At 37.3% G+C, this 26193-nt stretch overlaps 1 protein-coding gene across 4 annotated transcripts; it reads left to right on the plus strand.

The window, feature by feature from the left end:
• The first annotated feature begins 914 nt into the window (after nt 1–914).
• LOC106056382 (cytosolic phospholipase A2-like) lies at nt 915–25810 on the plus strand. Of its 4 annotated transcripts, none has more exons than XM_013213092.2 (17): nt 915–2096; nt 9047–9071; nt 13928–14009; nt 14501–14647; nt 15810–15931; nt 16616–16653; nt 16788–16923; nt 17019–17155; nt 17266–17488; nt 17635–17749; nt 18356–18493; nt 18658–19360; nt 19748–19893; nt 20543–20709; nt 21111–21297; nt 22017–22186; nt 23104–25810. In XM_013213092.2, the coding sequence occupies exons 1-17, from the start codon at nt 1036–1038 to the stop codon at nt 24421–24423; spliced, it is 4917 nt and encodes a 1638-aa protein (XP_013068546.2). In that variant the 5' UTR covers nt 915–1035; the 3' UTR covers nt 24424–25810. The 4 variants fall into 4 exon arrangements, with proteins under 4 accessions (XP_013068546.2, XP_055868402.1, XP_013068547.2 ...); XM_056012427.1 differs by lacking the exon at nt 915–2096 and adding an exon at nt 4222–4476; XM_013213093.2 differs by lacking the exon at nt 915–2096 and adding an exon at nt 5370–6065.
• The last annotated feature ends 383 nt before the right edge of the window (nt 25811–26193 follow it).

Raw genomic sequence — 26193 nt, forward strand, 5'->3', positions numbered from 1 at the left:
ACGTTGGGCGCCACTTGTTACGTTCCTTTCTAGCATGAGACTCTTTAAACAGTACATTAACACTAAAACAACAACGTCATCGCTTAGAACTCATTTTAATTCTCATGAACACTAGAACACTATTTCGTTTCTATTTTCTCCATTTTCTTTTCTCCTCTCCGTTCAACACGCAATCGCACCATTTCACATTTACATTAACATGCGCACGTAACAAACTCTTTTTCTCATAACGGTATTAAACCCATACATCTCAGCAGTTATGATTGTGCACACAACAGAAAGTCGAGAAAATGAAAACTTTGTTAAAATCTGATCCCCGATACAGGGGCGTAGCTAGGAATTCTCCATCATTTGTGGGCCCGGGGGCTTGGCTCTTTTGGAACCCATGCATTTTGCGTAATATGTAATATTTCATGTAAAAAACTCTCATTTGGGAGACCCCCTTAAGTGGAGGCCCGGGGGGGGGGTTCAAATTATCCCCACCCCTCCCCCACCCTTGCTACGCCACTGCCCCGATAAATCTCAAAACACCCGTGGCCCTGATCCTTCCTTCAAATAATCAGTATCTAAACCTGTACTCTAGGAATCCAATGCTCGTCAAATGTGAACGTCTTTTAATTGATGATTAGAATGTACTTGCACAATAGTGTCAAGCAGTTTGGGCGCTCGAGTCTACATAATTAAACTGCCTCACCGCACCCAACTTCTCGTCTCTTCTCGCCTGCACCTTCGATACACTGACACGACTTTCAACTCTGACACCAACACCGAGTAGACGCGCGAAGCCACGGTACAGACGACTTGGTCGCTACCTCTTTTTTTTTTTCTTTTAGGTTAATAGATCTAGATCTAGATTTTTTTTCCCCTCTTTCGTCTTGGTAAAAAAAAAAAAGCTTTAGGCTTACACCACCGTACAACACTAGGAGTAATACAGTACTAGGCTAAGAGGGCAAGACACAGTCAGCGATTGGTTAGTTTTGGAACAGTCGGAAACTTCTGGACGGAAGTAAGCGTCTATTTATGTAAGTATAAAACATGGAAGACGAGCAGACGATTCTTCTCACACCCACACAGAAGAAGAGTGATATTTTGCAGTCTGATCTGGCGATACTAGATCTACGTCACGAAACCAGGCCAACACACACGCGAGGGCAGAGCAGCGAAGCGGCCCATAATATAAACATTCGTAGGAGTGTGCCAGTTTTCCGTAATTCCAAATCGTTTAGTACTTTAACAACGAACCTCTGTGCGGATTCTAAACTAGCCCCTACTAGCTCGCCAGTAAAGTATTCGGAGTACTGCTCTTCAACGGAGGAAATCAATAATCTCAATTCACTAGTGGGACTTAACAATGCCGGTGTTACAAAGGTGAAAAGTGTCTCACGTGATTTAAATTCGAAACGTGATTTGGACTCTTCGCTTCTTTCAGACTTTGGAACCAAACAAGTTGAATCTCCACAGATGGGCATTCTACTGCCTGCAGATGGTCCCTTTCTAAAGAAGACGGAGTCACCTAATGCATTTCGTTTTGAGGACGAAGTGTGCGCTATGGACAGTGTCGAGTCACTGCAAGCAACTGAACAACAATTTACCGATGACCCTTTTGTTTCCAGTGGTTTCACATACACCCAGGAAGATTCTAACGGTTTTACGTGCACAGACTCTCAGACTTCTCAGGCCGAACCGTTTTCGGAGAGTAAAAATATTGTTGGCAAAGACCAATCTGAACTCAATTTGAAAACGCAACCAGATGTTTTAAGCCACAAAGACGTTTGTGACCCCTCCGCGGAATCTAAAATGATGTCCGCTCAGGCATCCACTTTAGGAGATGTCCATATCCAGAGACCTCTTCCTTTCGCCAGCTACACAGATGGCAGACCGCTCTACACGCGGCAGCTGAGCAAACGAAAAAGTGACACTCTAGAAACTTGCGCGCCGCTCGAAACTGACCACGTCGCGTTGCTTGATGGGAATTTTGAGCGCCAAGAAGAGGACGAAGATGATGATGATGATGAAGACGACGATGACTATCACTCCTGCGGGAGGCTGAGCAGCTCCTGTACACCAACGCTGCCCAAATCTAGGCGCTTGGAAGAGTAAGTTTTTTGTTGTTGTTTTTTTTTAGCCGTTATTCTCTGAAATTTAAGCAATATGCTTATTTTTAGATTTTTAATTAGGTCAAATGTTAGTTTTTACGATGCAGTTTTTTTCTGTTAAATAACATAAAAAGGTGGTGTTTAATACACGCTTATGACGAAAACACCAAAGCAGTAAGTGGAACTGAGCGTGCTTCCTATAGGCAATATGTTTCCTTTAAACGATGTATCAGTAAACGTTTGTTGGTCTAGCTATTAAGCTCTCATGAAGATCACGGGGTCAACTCATCAGCCCCTATGTCGTTTCTCGTATAATGTTACATGTTTTCCTCTCTCTAAACCTATCCATGTTTTTAATACTAAGTATCATTGAAGCGTCGCATAGCAGTTCTGTAGTTGTCAACAAAGCGACGCCGTTGATCGACATTTAGTGTCTTTGTACTGGTATCCGGTTAGTTGTTTGTACTATTGGCGCGGATTAATTTGTTTATTGGAACTATGCTCAGTAATAACAGTTACAGTAAATAACCTGGGTATTTCTTCTAGTGTCCATGTCCATACCGTTAGTCGTTCTTTATCCCCCCCCCTCGCCCCATCTGCATTTTGATGAATTGTTTTTTTATGGGCAATAACTAACTATTGATATTTTAGGAATTCGCTTCACTTAAAAGCGGAACACTAGAATGTGACGTAGAGAAAAGCAAATATGCCCCTGACAAACCTCAAACCGAGACCAATCGTCATAGAAGGCCTGAACACTGGCCTGCAATGTCACAACCCGTGGTCAGTTTAGACCAATAGCTCAGGTTTGTGGCAACGAGCTATTGGTCTTCATTGCCCACAGGTTTCGACTTTTCAGATCAGTGCTGAGGGCTACTATGATGATTGGTCTCGCTCGAACCCATTACATTTGATGTCTAGATCTAGAAAGACTCCTATGGTTATTCGTGGCGCTTAGGTTCCAATTTCAAACTTCGCGATCTACGGGGGCCAATGGTGTAAAGTTCATCTGTTTCTATGACCGACGGTTAACGATTGAGTCGTGTGTCCAGTACAGCGACCAACCGCATTTACTTCTCCAGTAGAGTCGGGTGGACTCAGGGGCGCTCCTAAAAATTCCCAAGTTCAAAATCTCACTCTCCACCGAGATTCGAACTCTAAACCACTCGGTTCGGTAGCCAAGCGTTTTACCACTCGGCCACCTCGCCCCACATTTCAGAGCTCTTACTGAATTTGAATGAGTGGAAAATTAGTTGATGGTGTATCTATCAAACTGTTACTAAAGCATCTCTGCTAACGCTATCATTCCTTACATTTCTGTGAGTCTTCTAGACTCTACCTAGTTCTTTAAGTAAGTGATCTTTTCAACGCCTTCTCATACTTCAAATAAGACTGAACTATATATTATCAGTAATCGCCGTTCACGAACATTTAGACATCTCTACACGCGGTTAGTATTTGTGTTAAGAATGTTGTGAGTTGTCACTCTTACCTGAAGTTATTTAGACTATGCAGATCCACGAAATGCCTTCTCGAGAGTGTCCTTTGATGGTCCTATCCCTGTTTAAACTACACATGTAGTCAAGCTATTTTTATTCACATTTGTGTGTGTGTGTGTTGTTCAGAGCGCTTCAGTAATGAAAGAAAAGGGGCTGTAATCCACATTCCAGTCCGTAGAATGTGGGCTGAAGGTAGAGTAAGGCATCTCACAATTAGTGGCTGGGCGTCCTTGAAGCGTTAAAAACCCTTTATTCTGTTGCTCCAAACACCATGTAATATTAGATTTAATCTACATGCATTAAAAGACTAGATCATTCTATGGATCTAGGAGTGGGGTGTGTTGTTTTTTATAACCTTTTCTTTGCCCCTACCACAGAAAACCCAGAATTGGCTGGCCCTGACTGTTACCACGTTTAGGAAGAGATTTGGCCTCTAGGGTTTCTTTGTTGATTATCTAACACACATATCTGACGATTCAAATATTTTTTTTTTTATTAAAATAATGATAATATGCTTACTACCAGAAAGAAAGTGGAAAAAGAACGAAAGTTAGAAGTTAAATTAAAAAAAAAACAACAACTAGAAATATAGGGGAACAAATTCGTCGTTTGTAGGCCATATTTAGTAATAGACCTTTATGAGTGTCCGACATTACAGTGGGAATACAATGAGAACATTTCCGTCATTCCATGTAACTACGAAATCAAGAATGTCCTCCTAACTCAGTCAATAGCCTCTAGATCTAAATGATTCCTTTATATCACAGTTGTAAGCAAGACGCGTGTTTATCACCATAACGTATGACTTAGACTGACATGTTTACACACACATACTAGTAACATGCAATGCTATGCTTGAGGACTTTTGTTTACACCTATAGGTAACGGTATATTTTGTTACGTAATACCAAGTTTGGAACTTTGCCCAGGAATTAGGTCACCTGTGATTGCAAGGGATCTGAGTCCTGAACATTTTCTTTTTTTTTTTATTACATTCTCCCTCCCTCTTTTAAAATGTGTTTCTAAGTCGATCGAATTTCTGTCCCTCTCTCTCTCTCTCTTTCTCTCTGAAATACCTTACTGATATAAGGGATTTTCTTAATTGGTGCATCCGGTGTACAGAAAACGGAAACATTGATAAGCTATATATTTTAGAATGTTGGCCCTATACATTTGTGTGCATATTTTATGCACTGCAGAACTAAATGTCCAAACTCCAAATCCCGGGGGGGGGGGGAGGATTTTAAAAAATTTGTGCCTCCTCTCCCCCCACCCTAGCTACGCCACTGCTGAGACTAAGCTCAAATAATACAACACAATGACGATAGACGTCTGTTTATCATAACTCGCGTTTGTTTATCACAGGCCTTACTGTACGCCAATTGTTGCTGTACCCCATGACCCTGTGTTACATGAATGGCTTTGTCAACACCCTTTAGAACTGAATGTTAATAGAACAATGCACACAGGCACTAACTAATTCCTGTAGTCCCCCCCCCTCTCTCTCTCTCTACCCCCCCCCCCTCTCTCTCTCTCTACCCCATTCCCCCCCCCCCTTCTTTTCAGAATAATTTGAATTTAAAGAGTGGTCATATTTTATTTCAATCCTGGAATAGTTGAAGTAATAGAATAATTATGTGTAGCCTACAATTAGATAGAAATTAAAGTCTAAAACTTGCGAGATTTTATCATCTTCAAAGTTGTTGTTTTCTTTCTATTTGCTTAGTAACTTCAATGGCGTAGCTAGGATTTTACCAACATTTGGGGGCTCGGGGCTATTAGACATAGTCCAACGGGGAAATTAAAATTCGCATTCTTAAACTCGCGCGCGTCTGCTAAATGTCAAGTAGTTACTAGTAAGAATACAACATGGCTACGAACGTGAGCACTTAACATACAAGAGTTCAAAGTGCATCTTTGTGGTCTGTCTTACTAAACACCGATAACATCAAAATGAAACATGCTTCCTGGTATCTATATATCTTCACATTCAGTGTTCTAAGTAGCCTCTTGTAATGCTCTCCCTTGTGCTTGGGCGACACGTTTGGAAAGATTCAATCATTTCTTACAGCATTAAACAGGAGTTGCCACTACAATCTGTAGACGTAGGCCGACTTAATGATTTATTTTGTTTAGATTTGGAGACGGACCCTGTCCTACGCGTATTATAAAAGTATAAATAAACGCGATTGGTCGTTTGGTCATAGTTCAAAAGAACAAGTGATTGACAAGTGTTCACGCTTACTTATAAGTGTGTGTTCAAGAAAATAACCTTAACACATTGCACACATTTTCTCTTGACGTGAAAGTAAGTCTGTGTAGTTCCTTGGATTAACTAAGTGGAGGCTAACTACGCTGACCGTTGTTTGACACTAACCCAACACTAAAACAAAATGGCCTTTTGGTGGTACTTAGATGAAGATATTATCCTCAAGCTATTGAAAAAGGACTTTGTTCCGGATTCGGAAAAGTAAGTGCTACGCTTCTCACGAGAAGAGAATCGCATGTTGACTATTGGGAGTACAAAGTACACCATATAGGGTGTGCTGCTACACTCGGGGTATTGTACTTAGTTCACTTGTGTGTAAAAGAAATTGTGTCTTGTTCTGACTTAGGACTTGTTACGTTTAGGGCGTTCCTTCAGCAATACGGATTATTACGTCCTAGACCTCCAGCAGCTGGATCCGAACCCTGGAGACCACACAATCCAGAACGCATTCCGCACGTTAGGACAAAGCGCTGTTAGCTAACAAAATAAGAAATGCTTATATATAATAGCAAGTGGTGTCGACAAATGCAATCAAGATGATGGTCTGTTACACAAACTCTTATACTGGCCCTGCGAGTCAGTTTTACTCCAATATAACGTCATGCCTCATTCAAACAGTAACCATTGTTATACCATTATTATTTGTAGTAATATATTCAATCGATTACAAAGTCTTTTTGTCAACTTAATTTTATAAACAAAAAGGTGAGCCTTGGGAGGCCATATGCAGGACGGCCCAAGCGGGGTCAGTCTGGATAGGGGTAAGCATAATGTCAAAATTAAGATTTTGTATTAGAAAATGCACTCGTCTTTGCAATACATTTTATTAAGTGAAAGAGGACAATGACGTTGTTTGTTTGTTTTTTTATTTCGCATAGGATGAGCACCGCAACATGACAATTTTGTTTATTTTTCAGGAGATTTTAATAATTTAAGATTTCCAGGACTTTTTCGTATATTTTGCAATTTCAAGAGATTTCCAGGCGATGTTAATATAAAGAAGTTAAGTTTTAATTTAATAATTTACACATGGAATTAACGAAAATGCCGGACCCACTGCCGCCGCATAAGTTGCAGTTGTCTAAGGCCAGCCCTGCCTTCGGCAAACAGTAAACTGTTACATGCAATTCCTAATTTGTAACATACGAAATTTGTGGGGTAAATTTCTTGATAGCACAAAAATTGCATGCTTTTATTTCAGTGCATACAAGATGTATATTTCTCACTGGAAAAAAAAAAACAAATGCCAAAAGTTGTTGCATTTATTAAAGCAGAAAAATACGATGAAGACAAAAGTGAAATCTGATTTTATAACAGCGGTTTTCGTTTTTGAGATCCAAATGTGACAGTGAAAAACATTGTTATGGTTTTTCCTTACCGGGCAGCTAAAGGACTGGTTCTCACTGAATGAAAAAAGTAAGAGATTGCCACGACAAAAAAAAATATATTGACTTAAAATATTTTTTTTTTAAATTATGAGTGGTTTTTTTTTTCCCATAATATAAAAAAAAGTGTTGATTACCCCATTTCAGGTATGCTTGCACTACATGTGCCTCTTATACTGCAAAATGTGCCCGTCCCACCTCTTTCTTTGATTTCATTTCACATGCACTCTTTTTATTTGAATGAAGTGGGGGGGGGGCTGTAGTCGCAAGGAGAATTGCATTTATGCAGAATGCAAGATAACTGGCGACTGCGGAAGGTTTGGTCTAAGATGTAATAATCTTCAGTTCTGAAGGAACATCCGAACATGTAAAGCATACACATAAAATGCTAGGCGCTCCCCTCCTCTAGCTGTTCAATTGGGATGGGGGTGTAGATTTTTTCTCCTTTTGCTGGGGTGGGGGCGTCACGAGATGGGCCGAAGGCGTGATACATTGAGACGTGTGACCAAACTTATACTGCATTGATAGGTCTTGTTATCCATTAGGTCTGTGTAGTGAGATTGATGGGCCATGTTAAATACAGCACAAATATTTCATACTGGAGCCCCCCCCCCTCTCTTTCTCATCCCCGTTTCACGCTTTCATAGAAAGCTTGTTTGTATGGACTTTGAACCAGGCCCCTTGTACCAAAGCGACATAACAATTATACATGTTGGTTAAAAATGATCTATTGAAAGGCGTGCGCGTTAAGGCATATATGCAGCTTGATGGTGAATCCGTCAAGACTATAAATCAACACACAAGTTGTATAGCCAGGAAACCACCCTCCCCCAAAACACACACACACACACACTAGGCGTAGCAAGTCAAACTTCACGACTTGTGTGGGTATTTTAACTTTTCCTATTAAGTTTTATCGCGGCTCTTCACTTGAGACTGTTAAGTTTTCGGGCCACTATTTTAATTTCGCATTTTCTTTGACTTGCTTCTTTTTATTAATAGGAAATCTTATTTTAGGCATTTTAAACTGCAGCCAAGATAGCCTTCTCCTTTCCTCCTACACCAGCGACGTTGCTTCTAAAATGTGTAATCCTAGAAATGTGTGAAATGTTGGGGCTATGTGTTTCACAGTGTGTTCCAGCGTCCCTATATTCATTGTGTGTAGTTTGACCGGTATATAATTAAAAGATTATAAAATAAAAACAAGTTTGCTACAGAAAGCATATAATGGTTTGTACTCTACGAGTTCACTAGGCTACCTGCAGCTTTAGAAATAACTACACACTGTAGAAAGCCACTGTTTATTCACGACTAGTGTCACCAAAAATGTTATCGTTTCATCTTCTTATTTTACAAGTCCCATAGACAGGCTTTACATTACAAACAATCTGTAAATTACATGGCCTTGTTATTAACTATGACAGTTTAATAATTGATAGTTTATTACACCTCGACATTCTCGTATCAAATAACATTTGTTCTTCTTTCTTTCTTTCGTACACACAGATGTCATACAGACACACACACACGCACATCGACACAAATATTCAAAAACTTTAACGTCTCGAAAACTTCAAATGAAAAAAAAAATACATTCTCAGAATTTCGATTCAAATATCATGTAGGTTACACATGTACTTGCACGTGTGTGTTCTTCCACGTATGTGTGTGTGTGTTAGATGATAATGTTTATGTACGCTTTTAAAGAGACCAGACTTTTATGTTGTATTCAAATTAATTAGAACGTGGCAGATTTAGCATTGTTTAGCTAATATTTACTTTTTTTTTTTATTTCAGCTTTGATCCATACCAAATATTTCAGGTAAGATTATTTTGTCTTTATCGTAGCTCTGAAAGGCGCAAATAATAATAATAATAATTTTAAAAAAATAACAGTAATCATAATAATAATAATTAGATGAGTCAATACAAAAAAAAGAAGATATCTGGTCACTGGTGGACTATTGATAGAAATGAGATATTGGTTTTCTATTCTACGCTGACCTCTACTAAGTATAGGCCTAGAGAACTTTGCTATAAGCCTTTAAGAAAAAAATAACGTATTAGAGCTATACTATATATACAAAAATATAACAATTTTGTATACAATGAAATGCACTCTTAGAACTCCATATAGATTATAAAGAGCAAAGGCTGTGCGGTAATTAGCTTGACTTTCTTGCCAGTGGTCTCGGGTACCAGTAGTGGCTGAGATTTTTAATATTTTCAAATGTCACTCTAAGCTCAGGAACTGAAATGGGTATTTTACAATAATTTTTGAGAATAAAGACTGGTGGTTATAATGGCTACATGACCTGAAGTTGTTCCTTTTATTTTTTCTATGACATGGGCTGAACAGGGTCTGCATAGTGTCTGAATAGCTCGTGAATAGTGCCTATTGCCAAAAAAAAAAAAAAACTTTTTTTTTCTTCACAAAAAAAAAAAAAAAACTAAAACAAGCGTTTTTGTAAACATACTGTTCGTTCAGCGAGATCTGCTTCATGTATACACATGGAACGATCAAGCCTCGTGCTTCCAAGCCTATTGAGTGAAAGCACACCAAGGAAGAAAAAAAAAAGTGCAGGATTTGTTTAGATTTGGGTGGAAAGGGGAAAAAAAAGTAGGGATTAAGTTCTGTTCGAGAGAAATCTGACAAAGTCATTATGCAATGACGTATCTGAAAGAGTTGTGTACCTTTCTTGGACAAGGGCCAACAAATGACATCAAAGACTGAGTCAACAAAGGGGCCATTTTATTTTTATTGTTGACACTTCAGTCCTTCAGCATTCTGAACATTGAAATACTAGCATTGTAATCAATGAAATACATACATTACCGCACAACGAACTTGTTATAAAGTGAAGATTATTTTTCAGCATCGTTTTTTTGTTTTTTAATTATTGAAAGCAGAGGCGGCCTTAGGCATAGGCAAACTAGGCAGCCGCCTAGGGCCTACGTTTGGTTGGGGGGGGGGGCGCTCGCACAGGACTCAATTTCAAAGAATAAATAGCGAAACTTGTCCTCATTGCTATTGTTGGAGTATACAAGATTTTTAAAATAAATTGCTTATTTTTTGTTTTATTACTGCTTTTTTTTTTAATTATAATTTTCCATTACATTTGGGGGCCACCAAATTCGTTTTGCCTATGGCCTCCAATTACCTAAGGCCGGCCCTGTTGCAGGCAGAAACAATCTCTATTTTGATATCTTTCCCTGTGGCTTAACTTGTGATGGCTAATGTTGATAATGCGCTGCTTAAATTCGTTGAACTCGGTGATATTAGCCAACTGCTAAGATGAATATAGTTCTCAATTTCCACTATAAGCTCACATTGTCTTCCAAAGGTGGAAAGAAAGTAGTCAAAACATGAGGGGAAATGAGTAATTAATTTCAAGCTAATTGAACACGTTTGCCATGGGTTCGATCCACATTACTTTTTTTTTTCCGATGAGAAATGTAATATGAACGTTTACTATATTATTTGTATTTAAGGTAGGAATTAACAATTTTTTTAAATAACTTTAGGTTGTTTAAATAACAAAAGTGAACGCAAACCAATTTTCAAACATGTTCACGCCGGGCAATCACTTCTGAAAGTGCGTGTAACTCCATGGATGTGATATTTGTAGGTTGCCTCTGGTTCTGCCGGGCAATCACTTCTGAAAGTGCGTGTAACTCCATGGATGTGATATTTGTAGGTTGCCTCTGGTTCTGCCGGGCAATCACTTCTGAAAGTGCGTGTAACTCCATGGATGTGATATTTGTAGGTTGCCTCTGGTTCTGCCGGGCAATCACTTCTGAAAGTGCGTGTAACTCCATGGATGTGATATTTGTAGGTTGCTTCTGGTTCTGCCGGGCAATCACTTCTGAAAGTGCGTGTAACTCCATGGATGTGATATTTGTAGGTTGCCTCTGGTTCTGCCGGGCAATCACTTCTGAAAGTGCGTGTAACTCCATGGATGTGATATTTGTAGGTTGCCTCTGGTTCTGCCGGGCAATCACTTCTGAAAGTGCGTGTAACTCCATGGATGTGATATTTGTAGGTTGCCTCTGGTTCTGCCGGGCAATCACTTCTGAAAGTGCGTGTAACTCCATGGATGTGATATTTGTAGGTTGCTTCTGGTTCTGCCGGGAAATCACTTCTGAAAGTGCGTGTAACTCCATGGATGTGATATTTGTAGGTTGCCTCTGGTTCTGCCGGGCAATCACTTCTGAAAGTGCGTGTAACTCCATGGATGTGATATTTGTAGGTTGCTTCTGGTTCTGCCGGGCAATCACTTCTGAAAGTGCGTGTAACTCCATGGATGTGATATTTGTAGGTTGCCTCTGGTTCTGCCGGGCAATCACTTCTGAAAGTGCGTGTAAATCCATGGAAGTGATACTTGTGGGTTGCCTCTGGTTCTGAACTAAGAAAAATACCTAGCTCTAGGTGACTTAGAAGTGGTGCACATTTTTAGCAGAAGCAGGCCCATGAGTTGAGATTTAGAGCTGGTAGATCAAAGATCATCGCTTCCTTCATAGTTTAGGTCTATCTTTATATATATATATATCGTTTCTAGGTTAACAAATAAAAAAAAAAGCTAGTATGAGGCCTGGCACTTGACTTCAGGCTCTACCTGAGGTACCTGTTAAAGAAGTGAACACATTAAATTTGTATGCTCTGTGTCAGGCCATTGTCTTTCTAGTCATTAAACGACGTCATTGGTCCTAGTGATGGTCCCAGTCAATCTTACTGGTGTATCGGGAATGGCTGCGTTCTTTCTTTTTTCCCCTTCACATTCTGATTTAAACTGCTTTTGTGTGTGTGTACTTTTTACTTCTGTGTGTGTACTTTTTACTTCTGTGTGTGTGTATATTTCATTTGTTTGCTCCGAAATTATTCAGTATTAAATCTCTGTACTGTCACGAAGTATCCCCTATAGGCATAAAGACTCTTCAAAACTAATATTAGCCTTGACACGTCGGCCCATGTTCTTTTAAAAACTACTGTTAGCCGAATAGCCGTACAGTGTCAAGAAGTAGGCATGTGTAGGCCTATTTAGATCTAAATCTAGATCTATATCCTTCAATCTCTTCACCCAATGCGTCGATCTTAATGGCAGCGCAAAACGGATTTGTAGCCTACAGTTTACGCGTTAACTCATTCTTCTTATAGACTTGCTCACCAAGACTATATAGTTTTATAAAGACCCAGGCTTACACATACAAAGTCTATTAATGTATTGGCTCTGATAAGTCCGGCAAGCCTATTGGCCAAAATCGTAGTCATGAAAACGATCCTAATTATTGTTCCTAAAGTGTATTAAATAATGAATGTGTCAGTGGCACTGTGTGTAGTGATTCTCCCGTGAAAAAAGAGCACAGATGATATCAGTATTGTAAGAGGCGGATGTTTTTGATGAATACTTTTGAATATCCGTTACGTTTTATAGTATAGCATTAATAGTGTACTAACTTAGGCTATCTTAGCCTATAAAGCATACAACAATCGCCGTCCCTATTTTTCACGAATAGTGAATCCGTAAAATCTAATGCCAAACATATGACTTGAGTGTTGTTGTTTTTAACCTTTTTTTTTTTTCAAAGCGTATGTAGATCTAGATCTGTATAGATTAAGTCTCATCATCTAGATCTGTATAGATCAAGTCTCATCATCTAGATCTGTATAGATCAAGTCTCATCATCTAGATCTGTATAGATCAAGTCTCATCATCTAGATCTGTATAGATCAAGTCTCATCATCTAGATCTGTATAGATCAAGTCTCATCATCTAGATCTGTATAGATCAAGTCTCATCATCTAGATCTGTATAGATCAAGTCTCATCATCTAGATCTGTATAGATCAAGTCTCATCATCTAGATCTGTATAGATCAAGTCTCATCATCTAGATCTGTATAGATCAAGTCTCATCATCTAGATATGTATAGGTTTTGGGAGACATACCTTCATTTACAAATACTCCTTCTTCCCTAGTGCCACTAGAGAATGGAATGGGTTGCCTAGAACATCCAGGAAAACCAAAGACTTAGCAGAGTTTAAGTCATTGATTAACATGCGTGACTAGATTGACACATGAAATGCATAAGACGTAATTATCTTCTTTTTTTGAAGAAACGTCTATAATATATAAGAATCTTAAATTATCACCTAAATTAAAGAGACAATTCTATGAGTTAGACATTCACATTGTGATTGTTCAATAGGACCTACTATGGTACTTAATTCTAGATGATTTGTAGGCAATATGCATTAAATGTAGATCTAAATTCATTCGAAAAATCATGAACATTTTTTAGTATTTACAGTGTAGAACCATCTACCTGTATAAATATCTGCCTGTTTATCTTCTCTGCATTTTCCCAGACCTCATTTTTCATGATAGGCTGTTTATTTTTCTTTCCATTTTTTTTTTCTTTGCCAGAAAAATGTAGAATCATTAGCCAAAGGCATTAAAAACAAAAGTTACTAGATCTATAAAGCACCCACACAAACAAAATCAAAATAAATAGATCTGTTATTTCCACCTCTTCTTAGTGTTTAAATGTATGTCAGCGGAGTTTTTCCTTTATACTTAACTTAACATCTTGAACATTTTGACATGTGCGGTGGAAAAAAAAAACAATCTGTAAAATAATATCCATGTAATAACATTAAAAGTGCATTCCCTTTTGGCAGGTTCAACACTCAGCATGTCTTATCTTGACTGTCAGAGTCATCAGAGGCAGAAATATTACTGTTGGTGTCTTCAGAGATTATTGTGAGTATTTGTGAGTTTAATCTTTGTGAGAAAAAAAATATAATCTAATATTTTCTAGAAGGGTGAATGCCAGAGATAAAACAAACGTGGTCCTGAATTTCTTTTTAATGAGGGGGGGTGGGGGTGGATACTTGATAGAGAGGGGCCTGAGGGGGAATGATTTTTATCAAAACTATCAGGAGCAGTAATGTAAGCTTCCCTAGTGGGGTGGGACAGAGCCACAGCAAGAAATAAGTTCTATCTCGAAATAGCTTTTTTAAGAACAAAAATAGTAGGTCCATTCACTTCTATATCATACATTTTTGGGGTACAAAGGTTTTAGTTTATTAATCAGATAAAGATTTAAAGAGTAGCCTAATATTTTTCTGATAAGTTTGATCATTTATGGATTTATTCCAAAAAATAAATGCATGTAAACATTATTTTTTTCATTTTTAGCTAGGTGTTTTAAAGAGTTCTGTTGAAAATAGTCTTTTTTTTTTATTCAACAGTCGATACACCAGATCCATATATCAATCTGGTGATGAAGAATTCACCTGATGGCAAAAAATGTACAAGCATAAAAGAAAACTGTGTCAATCCAGAGTGGAATGAAACGTTCACATTTTTTCTAAACTTTACCCACTCCAATGTACTTGGTAATTTTTTTTTTCATCTTATCTATTTTATCTGTAGTGTACTCAGGCAGAAACTGAATTTTACACTTAGGCAATCTGTAAACATAATTATTTGTTCAAGGGTAGAATAATCACATCTTCACTGAGTTTCTGTATGTTATAACATGTTGGCTAAAAGCAATTCTGCTTGTTTACCTACAATTTGGGGGGCATTATGGCTGAATGTTAAAACATTTGGCTTCTTAACTGAGAGGTCTTGGGTTTGAATCCTGGTGAAGACTGGGATTTTAAATTTCTGGATTTTTAGGATTCTTCTGAGTCCACTCAACTCTGATGGGTACATGACATTGGTTGAGGAAATTAAAGGCAGTTGCTCATTGTGCTAGCCTCATGTTTGCCCTTGTTAGCTGTCGGACATAGTAACAGACCTGCACTGTAGATTGCAAGATTTAAAAGAGGTCCTTTACTTTACTTACATTTTGATTTATTTAGCTTACAAATAAGTTTACTTTCTTGCTATGGAATTATTTTCTGTTAACAAGGGTTATTTATGTTTTTGTTTTTTTAGTGCTTTTTTTTTTTTTAAGAATGCAAACATTAACATATAGATGGTATGTGATAGTCAAATAATGTAACACTCTGCTAATACTTTTACTGTCTTGGGTTTGAATCCTGGTTTTGCAGAGTCAGGATAGTTACTTGAAATAGAGAATTTTCTAGAATCTATTTAAACTTTCCGTTAATTCCATCATACAATCTTTTTAAACTTCAAGTTATTTCCAGGTACGTACAAAATGAACACAAACTGATTAAGCCTACATACAACATTAACTGACCTTCTGATGGAAAGTCTTAAACACTTATTGTATTTCAATCTTCAGTGCCCATACTTTCAATCCCAATGTTCAAGTCTGGCTTAACCTCATGTTCTATTAACCTTGACAATGGAATAAATAAAAATATTTTAATAAATATATGGGGTAAAAATGTGTATTTAAAAAAATGTTATTTAAAAAATGTGAGTATATTTTTAGCAATAATGTGAGACAAAGAAAAAGTAACACTAAGCTTCTAGCGGGCACAATTATTTCAAATTTCCTAATTTAGATAAGATTTTGAAACTTCATCAAATTTATGGTTTAACTTTTTCGAATGTTGTCATTATTTTGACTTACTTTGACAGAGATCAGTTTAATGGAGTCAAATTATGTTCTATATGATATAAATGTTGGAACAGAAAAGTTTGACATTCGTAGAATTCGAGTGATGGAGCAACCACAGTATGAAACAATCACTTTTAATGGTGTAAGTAGATTGGATCAAGTTATTTTTTAAACTTTTTCATCTATAAAAAATTTAAATTTGCTATGAGGATAATAAATTCTTATGAAGAAAGGACACAAACATTTTGATTGAATAATGTTCAGGAAACCCTAATGCAGTTTTAATTGCTGTAAATTACAACTTTCTGAAGCTCAACATCTTCTCTGGCTATAATCCAAAAAATAGAAATGGAAGAGTGGTTTGAATGCTGGGACAACTCCCTAAAAGGCAGTGAAGTCTGGGAGGGCATGAGGCACGCTGACCACACTTCCCATTTTTTTCATGGCTTTGGCCAAATTTTGACTCGCTGTGCCCTGCTGTGGATAAGAAGAGGAAATTGTGTCTCATATTTTTTTTTGACTGCCCCAGACTTGCTGATCTTTGTCTTAACAGGTTTGGGAAACCAAATATTCTTGACCTGAATGGTGACATGTATGTACCACACAAAACAGCAGGGTTTCTGTACAGGACTTTTCCAAGAGAGGATTTGAGCCCCTCTAGCCTTTACTCAAATGGAATTTGATGATGAAGTTCAACATCTGCATCAAAAATTATTTCCATTGAAACATTTATTAACCAGGAATTTTTATTTTTTTTTTGCTTCAAGCAGTTTTATTTTGTATAAAATATACTATTAATTTTCTGTATTAATTTAAATATTTTCAGGTTTCTGAAGTTGATATGGAATTTAAATTAGAATTTGAGTAAGTTTTTTTTTAATTTTCTGAATAGTTTAGCTAAAAATGTTAAAATCTTAACACTGGATGTTAAAACCTTACCCTAATTGGGAATAATATTTTATAAGGATCATGGCAATAAATTTTTTTTTTTGTTCTAGTCAAAACCCAACCTTGAGATACAGCTTGTGTTTGAGTGATGCTGAGAAACAGTTTCTTGCACAAAGAAAAGAACAAGTCCTAAAAGGTGTCAAAAAGTTGTTTGGTGATAGTGACCTACCAATCAGTGCCAATGAGGTCAGTGTTATTGTGGCTGCTAAATGACCAGACATAAACAATTTTTTTAAATCTAAAATCTGTAACAAATGTTTTCACTCTTTTCAACTGACCAGGTGCCAACAATAGCTGTCATTGGCTCTGGAGGTGGATTTCGTGCTATGACTGGTTACAGCGGGGTATTTAAAGCACTAGTAGAATCAGGAGTCTTAGATTGTTCAACTTATGCGTGTGGTCTCTCTGGTTCATCTTGGTAAGTAATCAACTCGGGTCACATCTCAAATAAATGAACACTTGATGACAAGCTGGTTCTGTGCATAGTTCTAAAACACTTTTTTTCATTTCTTTCTTCACATCGTACAGGTTACTGTCAACACTATACTCTCATCCCAAATGGCCTAACATTGACATGAATGAGTTTCTGGAAGAGCTGAAAAACAGCATAGATAAAAGTTTATTTCGTTTTTTTAATGCTTCTACAATTTTTAACTATGCCAAGTACATGGTACAGAAAAGAAGGGAAGGGCAGCCTGTGAGTTTTACTGATATCTTTGGCAGGATGGTGGGAGAAACACTATTGAATGGGGTAAGTTAGATCTTCAGAAAGGTTTACCAATCAATGTTAAATTTTTGTGGAATTTTGTTGCTAGTGGTTCTAAACCCCAAAATATTAGCTTGTTAATATTTATGTTAAATGAGGATTCCAAGTTTTAATTTTTGCACATCTAACAGAGGATGGAGTGCACTCTAAGTGACCAGCGGGAAAAAATCAAAGGAGGCAACATTCCTATGCCGCTGTACACTTGTGTACATGTGAAGAAAGATGTTCCAGCTAAATCATTCCAAGGTAGTTTGTTTATATGCCTTTTATGTTTCGTTTTTGTCATATTGTTGTTTACTATTCTCATCTCCATGGGAAGAAAGGGACGTCACTCCTACATTTCTGCTGACTCCATGATACAAACTGTCTTTGGCAAAAGTCCAAAATATAAAGCTAGTTATACCTATTAGATTCTTAAAAGTCTTCTGTTTTTGGTCTGTTTTTAGGTTTGACCCTTTTTTCACCTTTCCGTTTCACCCTGATATTTTGCCTTGTAGTTAAGTTATTGCAAGGCTCTTTGTTCTTGATACATAATTATTTATACAAGCCTTGTTGAAAAATCTAGTTGTCAAGTGGTAGAAACCCCCCCCCAGCCTTAAGTGCTTCGTTTAACTGGGACTGTTCAAATATAAGATCTGTAAGGTTGATGTACTGTAAGGTCAATGTAAATCTCAGGTACTTCACATACAAAAAAAAGACGATTGCCTAGTGAGCTATTCATGACTTTGTTGAAGCAAAACAAACACACACACACAAAAACAGATCTGTTTAGCAGCTGTTAATCAGATGTCATACAGGTGTAAGGGGAAGTAATAACCTCTCAATCAGTAAATATTGTATGTTTGTTTACAGAGTGGGTAGAGTTCTCTCCCTATGAGATTGGCATGCCAAAATATGGAACATTTATGGATTCTGAACTTTTTGGAAGCAAATTTTTTATGGGAAAGCTAGTCAAGAAATATGATGAGCAGCCATTACACTTTCTTCAAGGTAAATGTACAAAGAAATAGCTTGTATTATAACTTTTGTACAATTAATAGTTACAGTTATCATTAATTATTCTTAACTAGATAATGAATTCTTGAGTCAGAGTTACTATTTCTATTATAAATTTTTTTTTAAAATATAAAAATTTGTATATTTTTAAATTCTAGGTATTTGGGGAAGTGCATTTTGTGTGCTGTTTCGTCGACTGCTGGAAGATAATCGGCGTATGGACCCAGCAGAAATGATGAGATTAGAGATGGATAAACAGCAAAAGAAGGATGAGCATGAACTTGACCAGACAGAAATGATACGACTTGAGATGGGCAAAGAGCTTGAAGAGGAAGGTGAGGATAGTTCAAGTGATCCCAGTGAGGATGAGGAGGATGAGGATGATGAAGACAGTTCTGGCAGCAGTGACAGCAGCAGTTTTGATACTGGGGAAAACCAGAATGTACCACAGTCAAGTGGCAACTCTGGGTTGGAAAATGTTTTCTTTCCTTCCAATGGAAATGTGTCGATGAAAGATGTGGACCAGGACTCGGCTTACAATGGGGAGAGTGATGAGGATGATATGCCTCGAGTGGCTAGAGAGGTGAAAGTAGAGCTCAAGCCTCCTCAGGTTGAGAAAGAAAATCTCCAAGGGTCCACTTCACTGACCAGCAGTTTGAGAAAGTCCAGCTTTGACCCCAATGCCCCTAAACAGGAAGTGTGTAGTAAAAAAAGTGTCAATTGGGGTGAACTTCCCACAAGAGAAAACACAAATATTCATGAAAAGAGACAAGCTTACACCAGAGCAGGGTCTTCATTTAAAAAATCCAAAGGGGCTTCTAAAAGTTATTGGAAGAAGTTGATGCAAGGAATCTTTGAAAGGTATGTGATACATGTAGCATTCTTTAAAAGTAAATTTGTAAAGAGAAACATTTTAATAATAAATTAAAAATTCAATTCCTACTTTAAGATGCTGATGGTGGTCTTGGATCTAATCGGATCTCATATTATTGGATTAGAATGAATATTATTATCAGATCTGATCCAAACTGGATTAGAATTGAATTTGTTCAGATAGGGATCAAACCTACTTTATTCTCATTATTCTCTATCTACCATACTTCGTAGCCAGTTTCAGAAATTCCCAGACTCACACTGTTTCCTTCCACCTTTTTTTTTAACCAATGAAGAGAGTGTAAGCTAAAAGTAGGAATTGAACAAATTCTATTGTCTAAACAAGTCATTATTGTTTCATTGTGTATATTTCAGCAATTCCTGGGAGTTTTTGACCACAAGGCGTGGCCGTGCTGCTGTGATACACAATTTTATGAGAGGTCTGAACCTTCAGCAGACGTACCCACTCTCTCCCTTCACACCTTTGGAAGAGAGGGTCAAAGAAGGAGATGTCTTTGATGGTAAATAGCTATACATATACTTAACTTAGGTCTTCCCATGCCCTTCACATAGAACAGCAAACTGTCTCCATAGAAACCAATCACAAGTGACTTCCACAACCTCTTCCCTTTGGATTTTGGATTTTTAAGTCTTCTAAGATGGTGTGACTTAATGTTAGACATGGATAGCCCTTTTGGCCTTCATGTTATGGCTGTCTTTGGAAAATGTTTTGTCTTGTCTAAGGATCTGTCCTGTGAATCTCATACAATGTTCAGAGATAACTTCACTTTAGAGCGAGTGTCCATGTGGAAAATTTCTCTATTGGTGACATAATCTTGAAATACTACTATTAGGATCCTTCTCAGCAATCCCCGCTGAGCCTCACTTAGCCTCTTTTCATCATTTATGGATGACTTCTATGGCTAGAGTTATTATGCTTTAAATACTTTCTAACCTGAGTATTATTGTATTTAAACATTATATACTTATATCTTGAATGTTATGTATTAGCAATTTGTTTTGTTTTCTGCCTATAAAAGGAACATTTTTATATCAAATGTAAATGTCCTGTAGAAAACTCAAATGTGGGTGTAATGTTAAAATATTTATTAACTAGACAACAAAATAAAAAGCATTGTCTATACCATGTTTTCAATGTATTTTTGAAAGGTATATTTGAAATGCACCCAACCAACATCAAGCATATCTACATGGTGGATGCGGGACTTACATTTAACTCCCCTTACCCTCTGGTGTTGCGACCTCAAAGACAGATAGACATCATTCTTTCTTTTGACTTTAGTGCCCGAGCCACTGATAATACTCCTCCATTCAAGGTAAACATATCACATATTGTTTTAAGTAGAGTATTGTTAAGACTTTTATTCTGCAGACTCATCAATAGCTTTAATTCTTGAAAAAAAAGAGGCAATATTAAAATAACTTTTAAAATTTCGTAATTTGAGACTCAATATTGCAGACTCCCAGGATTATAGTGTATGCCTTCTCACTTTGCCGCAATCATCATCATAAACATATGGGACCCGAAAATAATCTTTTTAAAGAATATTTGTAAATTAAAAGATGATACTAAAGATATATTTGAAACCGACTTCATTATCTCGATTTAACTTCAATGGTGTCATTATATCAAAAAGAAACTAGTATTCACTACTGACAGAATTGAAAGCTTTGTATTTCTTTTTCATCATTTGTAATATCGATTTTTTTTTTTCAGGAACTGAAACTTGCTGAGCAGTGGGCCAAGTTGAATCGTCTGCCCTTTCCTCCTATAGACACTAGTGTGTTTGATAGAGAAGGCATGAAGGAGCTGTACATATTCCGTCATCCCAACGACCCGCATTGCCCAATTGTGTTTCATTTTGTTCTCATCAACAAGACTTTTAAAAACTACAAAGCACCAGGTTAACTATCTCATACTTTACTAAGCCTTTTGTTTTTCTAAGGTTTACATTGATTAGTAGTTCTTTAAAAAAACACATTTAAAAAAATACCTTGAAAACATATTTAAAATATCTAAAACAGTGTTTCCCAAGCTTTTTCCTTAGTAGAACATTCTGAGTATTTAGCAGAACACTTTGCTTATCTTTTAGAGAGATTAATTTATGTGGTGGCCTACTAGTTAATTATTCCAGTAGTTTATGGAACACCTATGACTTGTGGAACAGTAGGGTTCCACGGAATACAGTTTGGGAAACAGTGATCTCAAACATAAGTTGGCACTTCTACATGTACTACAGAATGTTGTCAGATTATACTCTAGTAACTTGCACACTTTCTAGTCACTCCTAGCTTGTTATGTAATTTGGTCGGGTAACAGCTAAAAAAACAACACACTTCTGTTTAGGTTTTTAACTAGGTTTTTATATTTAGTACTCAGAATGGCTTAGGTATTGAAACAGGCATCTTCACTCAACTACCGGAACATGATTTTTTTAAAAAGTGGCTTTTTTGTGTTTGCCCCTGAATTTCTTAATAACTGTTAACTTTGAACACAATTTGCAAACTGTCAGCTTCTTTAGTAAAATTGTGTTTTTCCAAACATACTTCATTTAGTTTAAAAAGAATATAAGTGAAAGTGAATTGGTGCAGTATAATGATTACAATTAACTTGTCATTCTAGGCATTCCAAGAGAAACAAAAGAGGAATTTGACTTTGCTAACTTTGATGTTTTTGATGACCCTAAAGCTCCATTTTCAACATTTAACTTTACATACACTCATGAGAACTTTGAGAGAATGAGTCAGCTGATGGAGTTCAACACACTATTACACATAGAGGAGATCAAGCAGGTGAGTTGTTGACTTGATTCACTCTGATCTAGACTGTCTCAGCTGTAGCAATGATCACTATGAGAATTGGAGTGATAGTATTAATGTCCTCCTGGCCTAGATATAAAATGAATTTAATATTTTTCAGACAAATAAAAAAAATGTGTTGTTGTTGTAGCTGCTAAGATTGGTTGGTAAAATTACCCAGAACTGTGCAAATGTGGCACAAAGGCAGCATGAACTTCTTGGGCTGCTTATGTTGTTCAGACCCTTCTCAGAGTCAGTCTTCCTTGATCAAGTAAATGCAGGTCCTGAAGCACACAAAATGTGCAAAAATACTCCTCCATCCATCCCAGTGGTGCTACAGCCCATGGAGGGTTCTGGCCTGCTTCAACACATCCTTCCATTCGTATCTCTCCTGGGCCTTTCGTCTCCATGCCCTAACCCCAAGCTGCTTCAGATCTGCTTCCACATCATCAATCCATCACATTCGGGGTCTGCCTTTGGGTCGCCTGCCTTTTGGGTTTTGCCTGTATACGATTTTTGCTCCTCTGTTGTCTGACATTCTTTCAAGGTGACCTGTCCAACGTCTTCATACAATTGATATATCTCATGGTTAGTGCGTGTCCTCCACCCTGTTTCATCCTGTATGGCACCATTGATTTTCCTAAGAATTTTTCTTTCCCAAGTATTAAGTAAATTTTCAGATGTCTTAGTCAGTGTCCAGGTCTCACTTGAATACATTGCTGCTGGTCTTATTATGGTGAAAACTACTCCTCACACTATACTGGCTGGCCTCAATTTATGAGCTCTGCTTCATTTTCTTTTAAAGTTCAGTTCAAATATAGATTTCTAAATGTAAACCACATCATTAGTTTGTTTTCACATCTGGAATAACCATTATAATCCATTTCTCATTTTAATTTTTTAAATCATAGGCTATGAGAGATGTAATCAAAATAAAGCGTGAAGGTCCTTCAAGGAGGGTAATCAATTCTGAGGATATCAAATTTCTGCGTCTTAAAAGTGTACAAGAAATGCGCAAGTTGAAAAAATTTATCAGCAGAATGGAAGGATCCTCCAAGAACTCCAACAGCACCCCATCTCCCCAGTTCTACACGCCACAGCCTCACTTGAACTCCATCAATCCATTTTTTGGCATAGCCAAAGCTTCAGGGTCAGAGAACATGTTAGAGTCTACATTATCAACTGACTATTCCGGGCATAAACATCAAAGTATAAGCCCAAGAAACAGCTATCATACAGTTAACTTTGATGAGACAGATAGTTGTCCTGAAGAACTATCTCACAGGCGGAACTATTTGCTGTCATCTTCATCTTGTGAAAGTGAAAGCATCTTTGGGACCCCACCTCAGAATAGTGACCATCTTCAGAAATTCATTCCTGGGTCTGCATTCCACAAGGATGTAAATAATGACTCAGGCTTGTCCTCCCCTCCTCCTCAACATGAGGTATTTGCAGCTACTGAAATTCCATTAATGGGCAACAGTCCCAAATTGCCATCTCCAGAACTGACAGCTAGCCAAGTAATGGGCCCAAAAAATACACATTTGAATCGATTGAATTTCATAGCAGAAGACTCTGGGGTGAGTTCATCCTCTATACATACTTCCCCTATAGACTTCCCATTGCAAACTAAAGCTAGTAAAGATAGCCCTCCTAATCCATTCTTTGCTCATATGAGATCTTGTACTAGCCTCTTATCTTCATCTTCATCATCATCTAGCTGTGACACTTTGAAAAGAACAAAAGGAAAGTCAAGATCTCATTGTTCAAGTGACTCCTTGTCAAGACCAGTGGCTGTTAAAAATAGCACTAGTCCACTAGTGCAACCGCCAGTGGGCTTCTCACCACAAGTCTCTGTTGATGTCTTCACTATTGCGCCAGAAGCTTTCAAAGCTGATGGCACACCAGTTACAGACACCAAAGAGGCAAAGATGTATTATGAGAGTGCCAAAGCCAAAAGAAAGCTCCTTCGACGTCAGAGCACCATCTCATCTCTTAACAGCATTTCACTGGATGAGATCTGCCATCTTGACAAAGGTCATGGGGATGAGATCTGCCCTCTTGACAAAGGTCATGGGGATGAGATGGAAGAAAGTGCCCACCCAGATCAAAGCAAAGGAAATAAAACTACAGATGATTCTGTAGAAATGTCTGCAGTGCACATGCCCCAAGATCTGCAGAATTTCGATGACATAAAAGATCTCTCTGTGTTTAGTGGAACTATTGAATGAAAAGAGTTTTTACTTCTATCAAGCTGTTCCAAATGTTTTTGATTGTACTATTATTTGTGCATAAAACATAAATACCATGCTATAAATTATTTCATGCAATATATGTTCCACGAAGGCCTTCCATTACACATTTATTTATAATGAGTGTTTAAGGTATAACTTGATGTAAAAACATGTTAAAAGTCGTCTATGCATAAGCAAAGTATGTGCCTTAAGGGAAACTTTCCAGTTGTGTTCCCTCAAGCACAATTTAATTATGCTCTGGCCAGAACAGTGGCCATATATTTGTGATATTCCCTGTTAATACTCTTGTGTTATCAGCTATTTGTATATTTATTGATATTACTTCTATATATCTACATGACAATGCATTTGTTGTAGCTTTTTTTTTTTTGTAACAAAAATCCAACACTATATCAGCTTACAGCTATTATACCTTTTTTTGTTCCGTAAAATAGTGCAATCAGGAGGTAGACTTTTCTGAAAATAATCTGACTCTAAAGGAGATACTCCAGTATAGAACATAAGAGACTACTACAATAAATTTTATTTATCTACTAAAATATAAACTATATTAACTTTGCTGAAATATTTTATTAATACTCTAAAAGTGAGTGATAGCAAGCATTATCATTGAATCAATTCCTAATAGCTTTAGAGATTCTCATTACCTTTCAGAAAAGGGAAAGCACTGAAGAGAGACTTTGCTACCCAATATAAACACTATGCACTAAATTGGTACCTTGTTTTTTTTTTATTTTCCACTTGTTCATTTACTCAACTTGACTGGGTTGATGTGGCATTACTGCTGAGTGTTTCATGGATACCTTCCTACTGTTGTCATGGAGCAAGTCAACTGACAGGTTGATGCAACCAAAAAATATTCTCATTTTCTTTTTGTTGACTGCCTTCATTTTATTTTTAGCTCCAGGGAAACCCACACCACACTGTATATTTTTTTAAATTTATATATTAAATTATATGTCTCCTTCTGTCTCGAAAGATTAATCGCTGACTTTGGTATGGTCTTAAGACAGGGCAGAATCTGGAGTGACTGATCAAGCCAATTCTGGAGTGGCAGAGTTTGCCACAGTTTGTGCATATTTATGCATCTGTCCTAGGGCTGGCTGACAAGGCTGCCTTCTTTCTCTTGACTGATGCAGCTTCAGTTCTTTTGCTAAAAACTTAGCATGCCCATAACATTTGATATTTTCTTTTTACCCTAGAGACAAAGGCTGCTATTGCATAATTTGTAGCTAAGGATATTCCAAAAAAAAAAAAAAAATTTTGTTCAAATTGATCTCCAGCTGGATCAATAATTGTGTCAACTATGTCTCAATGAAAAGTTGTTGAAAAAAACCTGAAATAAAATGTTACACACACTTGACACATAATTGTGTTTATTTTCTTTGCCCAAGAGTGTTTGGGTCAGTGTTTAGAGATAAACTGTCAGCAGTTAGAACCTAATGCCCAGTCTTGTACCAAATCTGGGAGCCAGATAACATGGTGAGGCTTTTTTTTTTTCTTTTCCCTAGTAGCTCATCATTGTAAGTGCCATTCCATAAGATTGTGCTGGTTAGTGTTCCATAGATATCTATAGGGAAACTGAAATGCTTTTCTTCATTGTGATGAGGACAATATTAACATTAGGGCCCCATTTGAAATTGTCTTGCAGAGTTGTGCATCGCATTTGAAACCCTAAGCAGAAGCGAACAAGAGCTCCCTTTTACCGGCGCACTATCAAATACACCTGCACCAAATTTTACAGAA

This window comes from Biomphalaria glabrata, chromosome 15 (genome assembly GCF_947242115.1).
Source record: "Biomphalaria glabrata chromosome 15, xgBioGlab47.1, whole genome shotgun sequence".
NCBI lineage: Eukaryota > Metazoa > Mollusca > Gastropoda > Planorbidae > Biomphalaria > Biomphalaria glabrata.

Excerpts from the sequence above, each read along its gene's own strand:
- LOC106056382 (XM_013213092.2), top strand. The coding sequence starts at position 1,036 with ATGGAAGACGAGCAGACGATTCTTCTCACACCCACACAGAAGAAGAGT. Across the intron at positions 14,648-15,809 it reads TACCCACTCCAATGTACTTG|AGATCAGTTTAATGGAGTCA; the intron begins GTAATTTTTTTT and ends TTACTTTGACAG. Across the intron at positions 17,750-18,355 it reads TCCAGCTAAATCATTCCAAG|AGTGGGTAGAGTTCTCTCCC; the intron begins GTAGTTTGTTTA and ends GTTTGTTTACAG.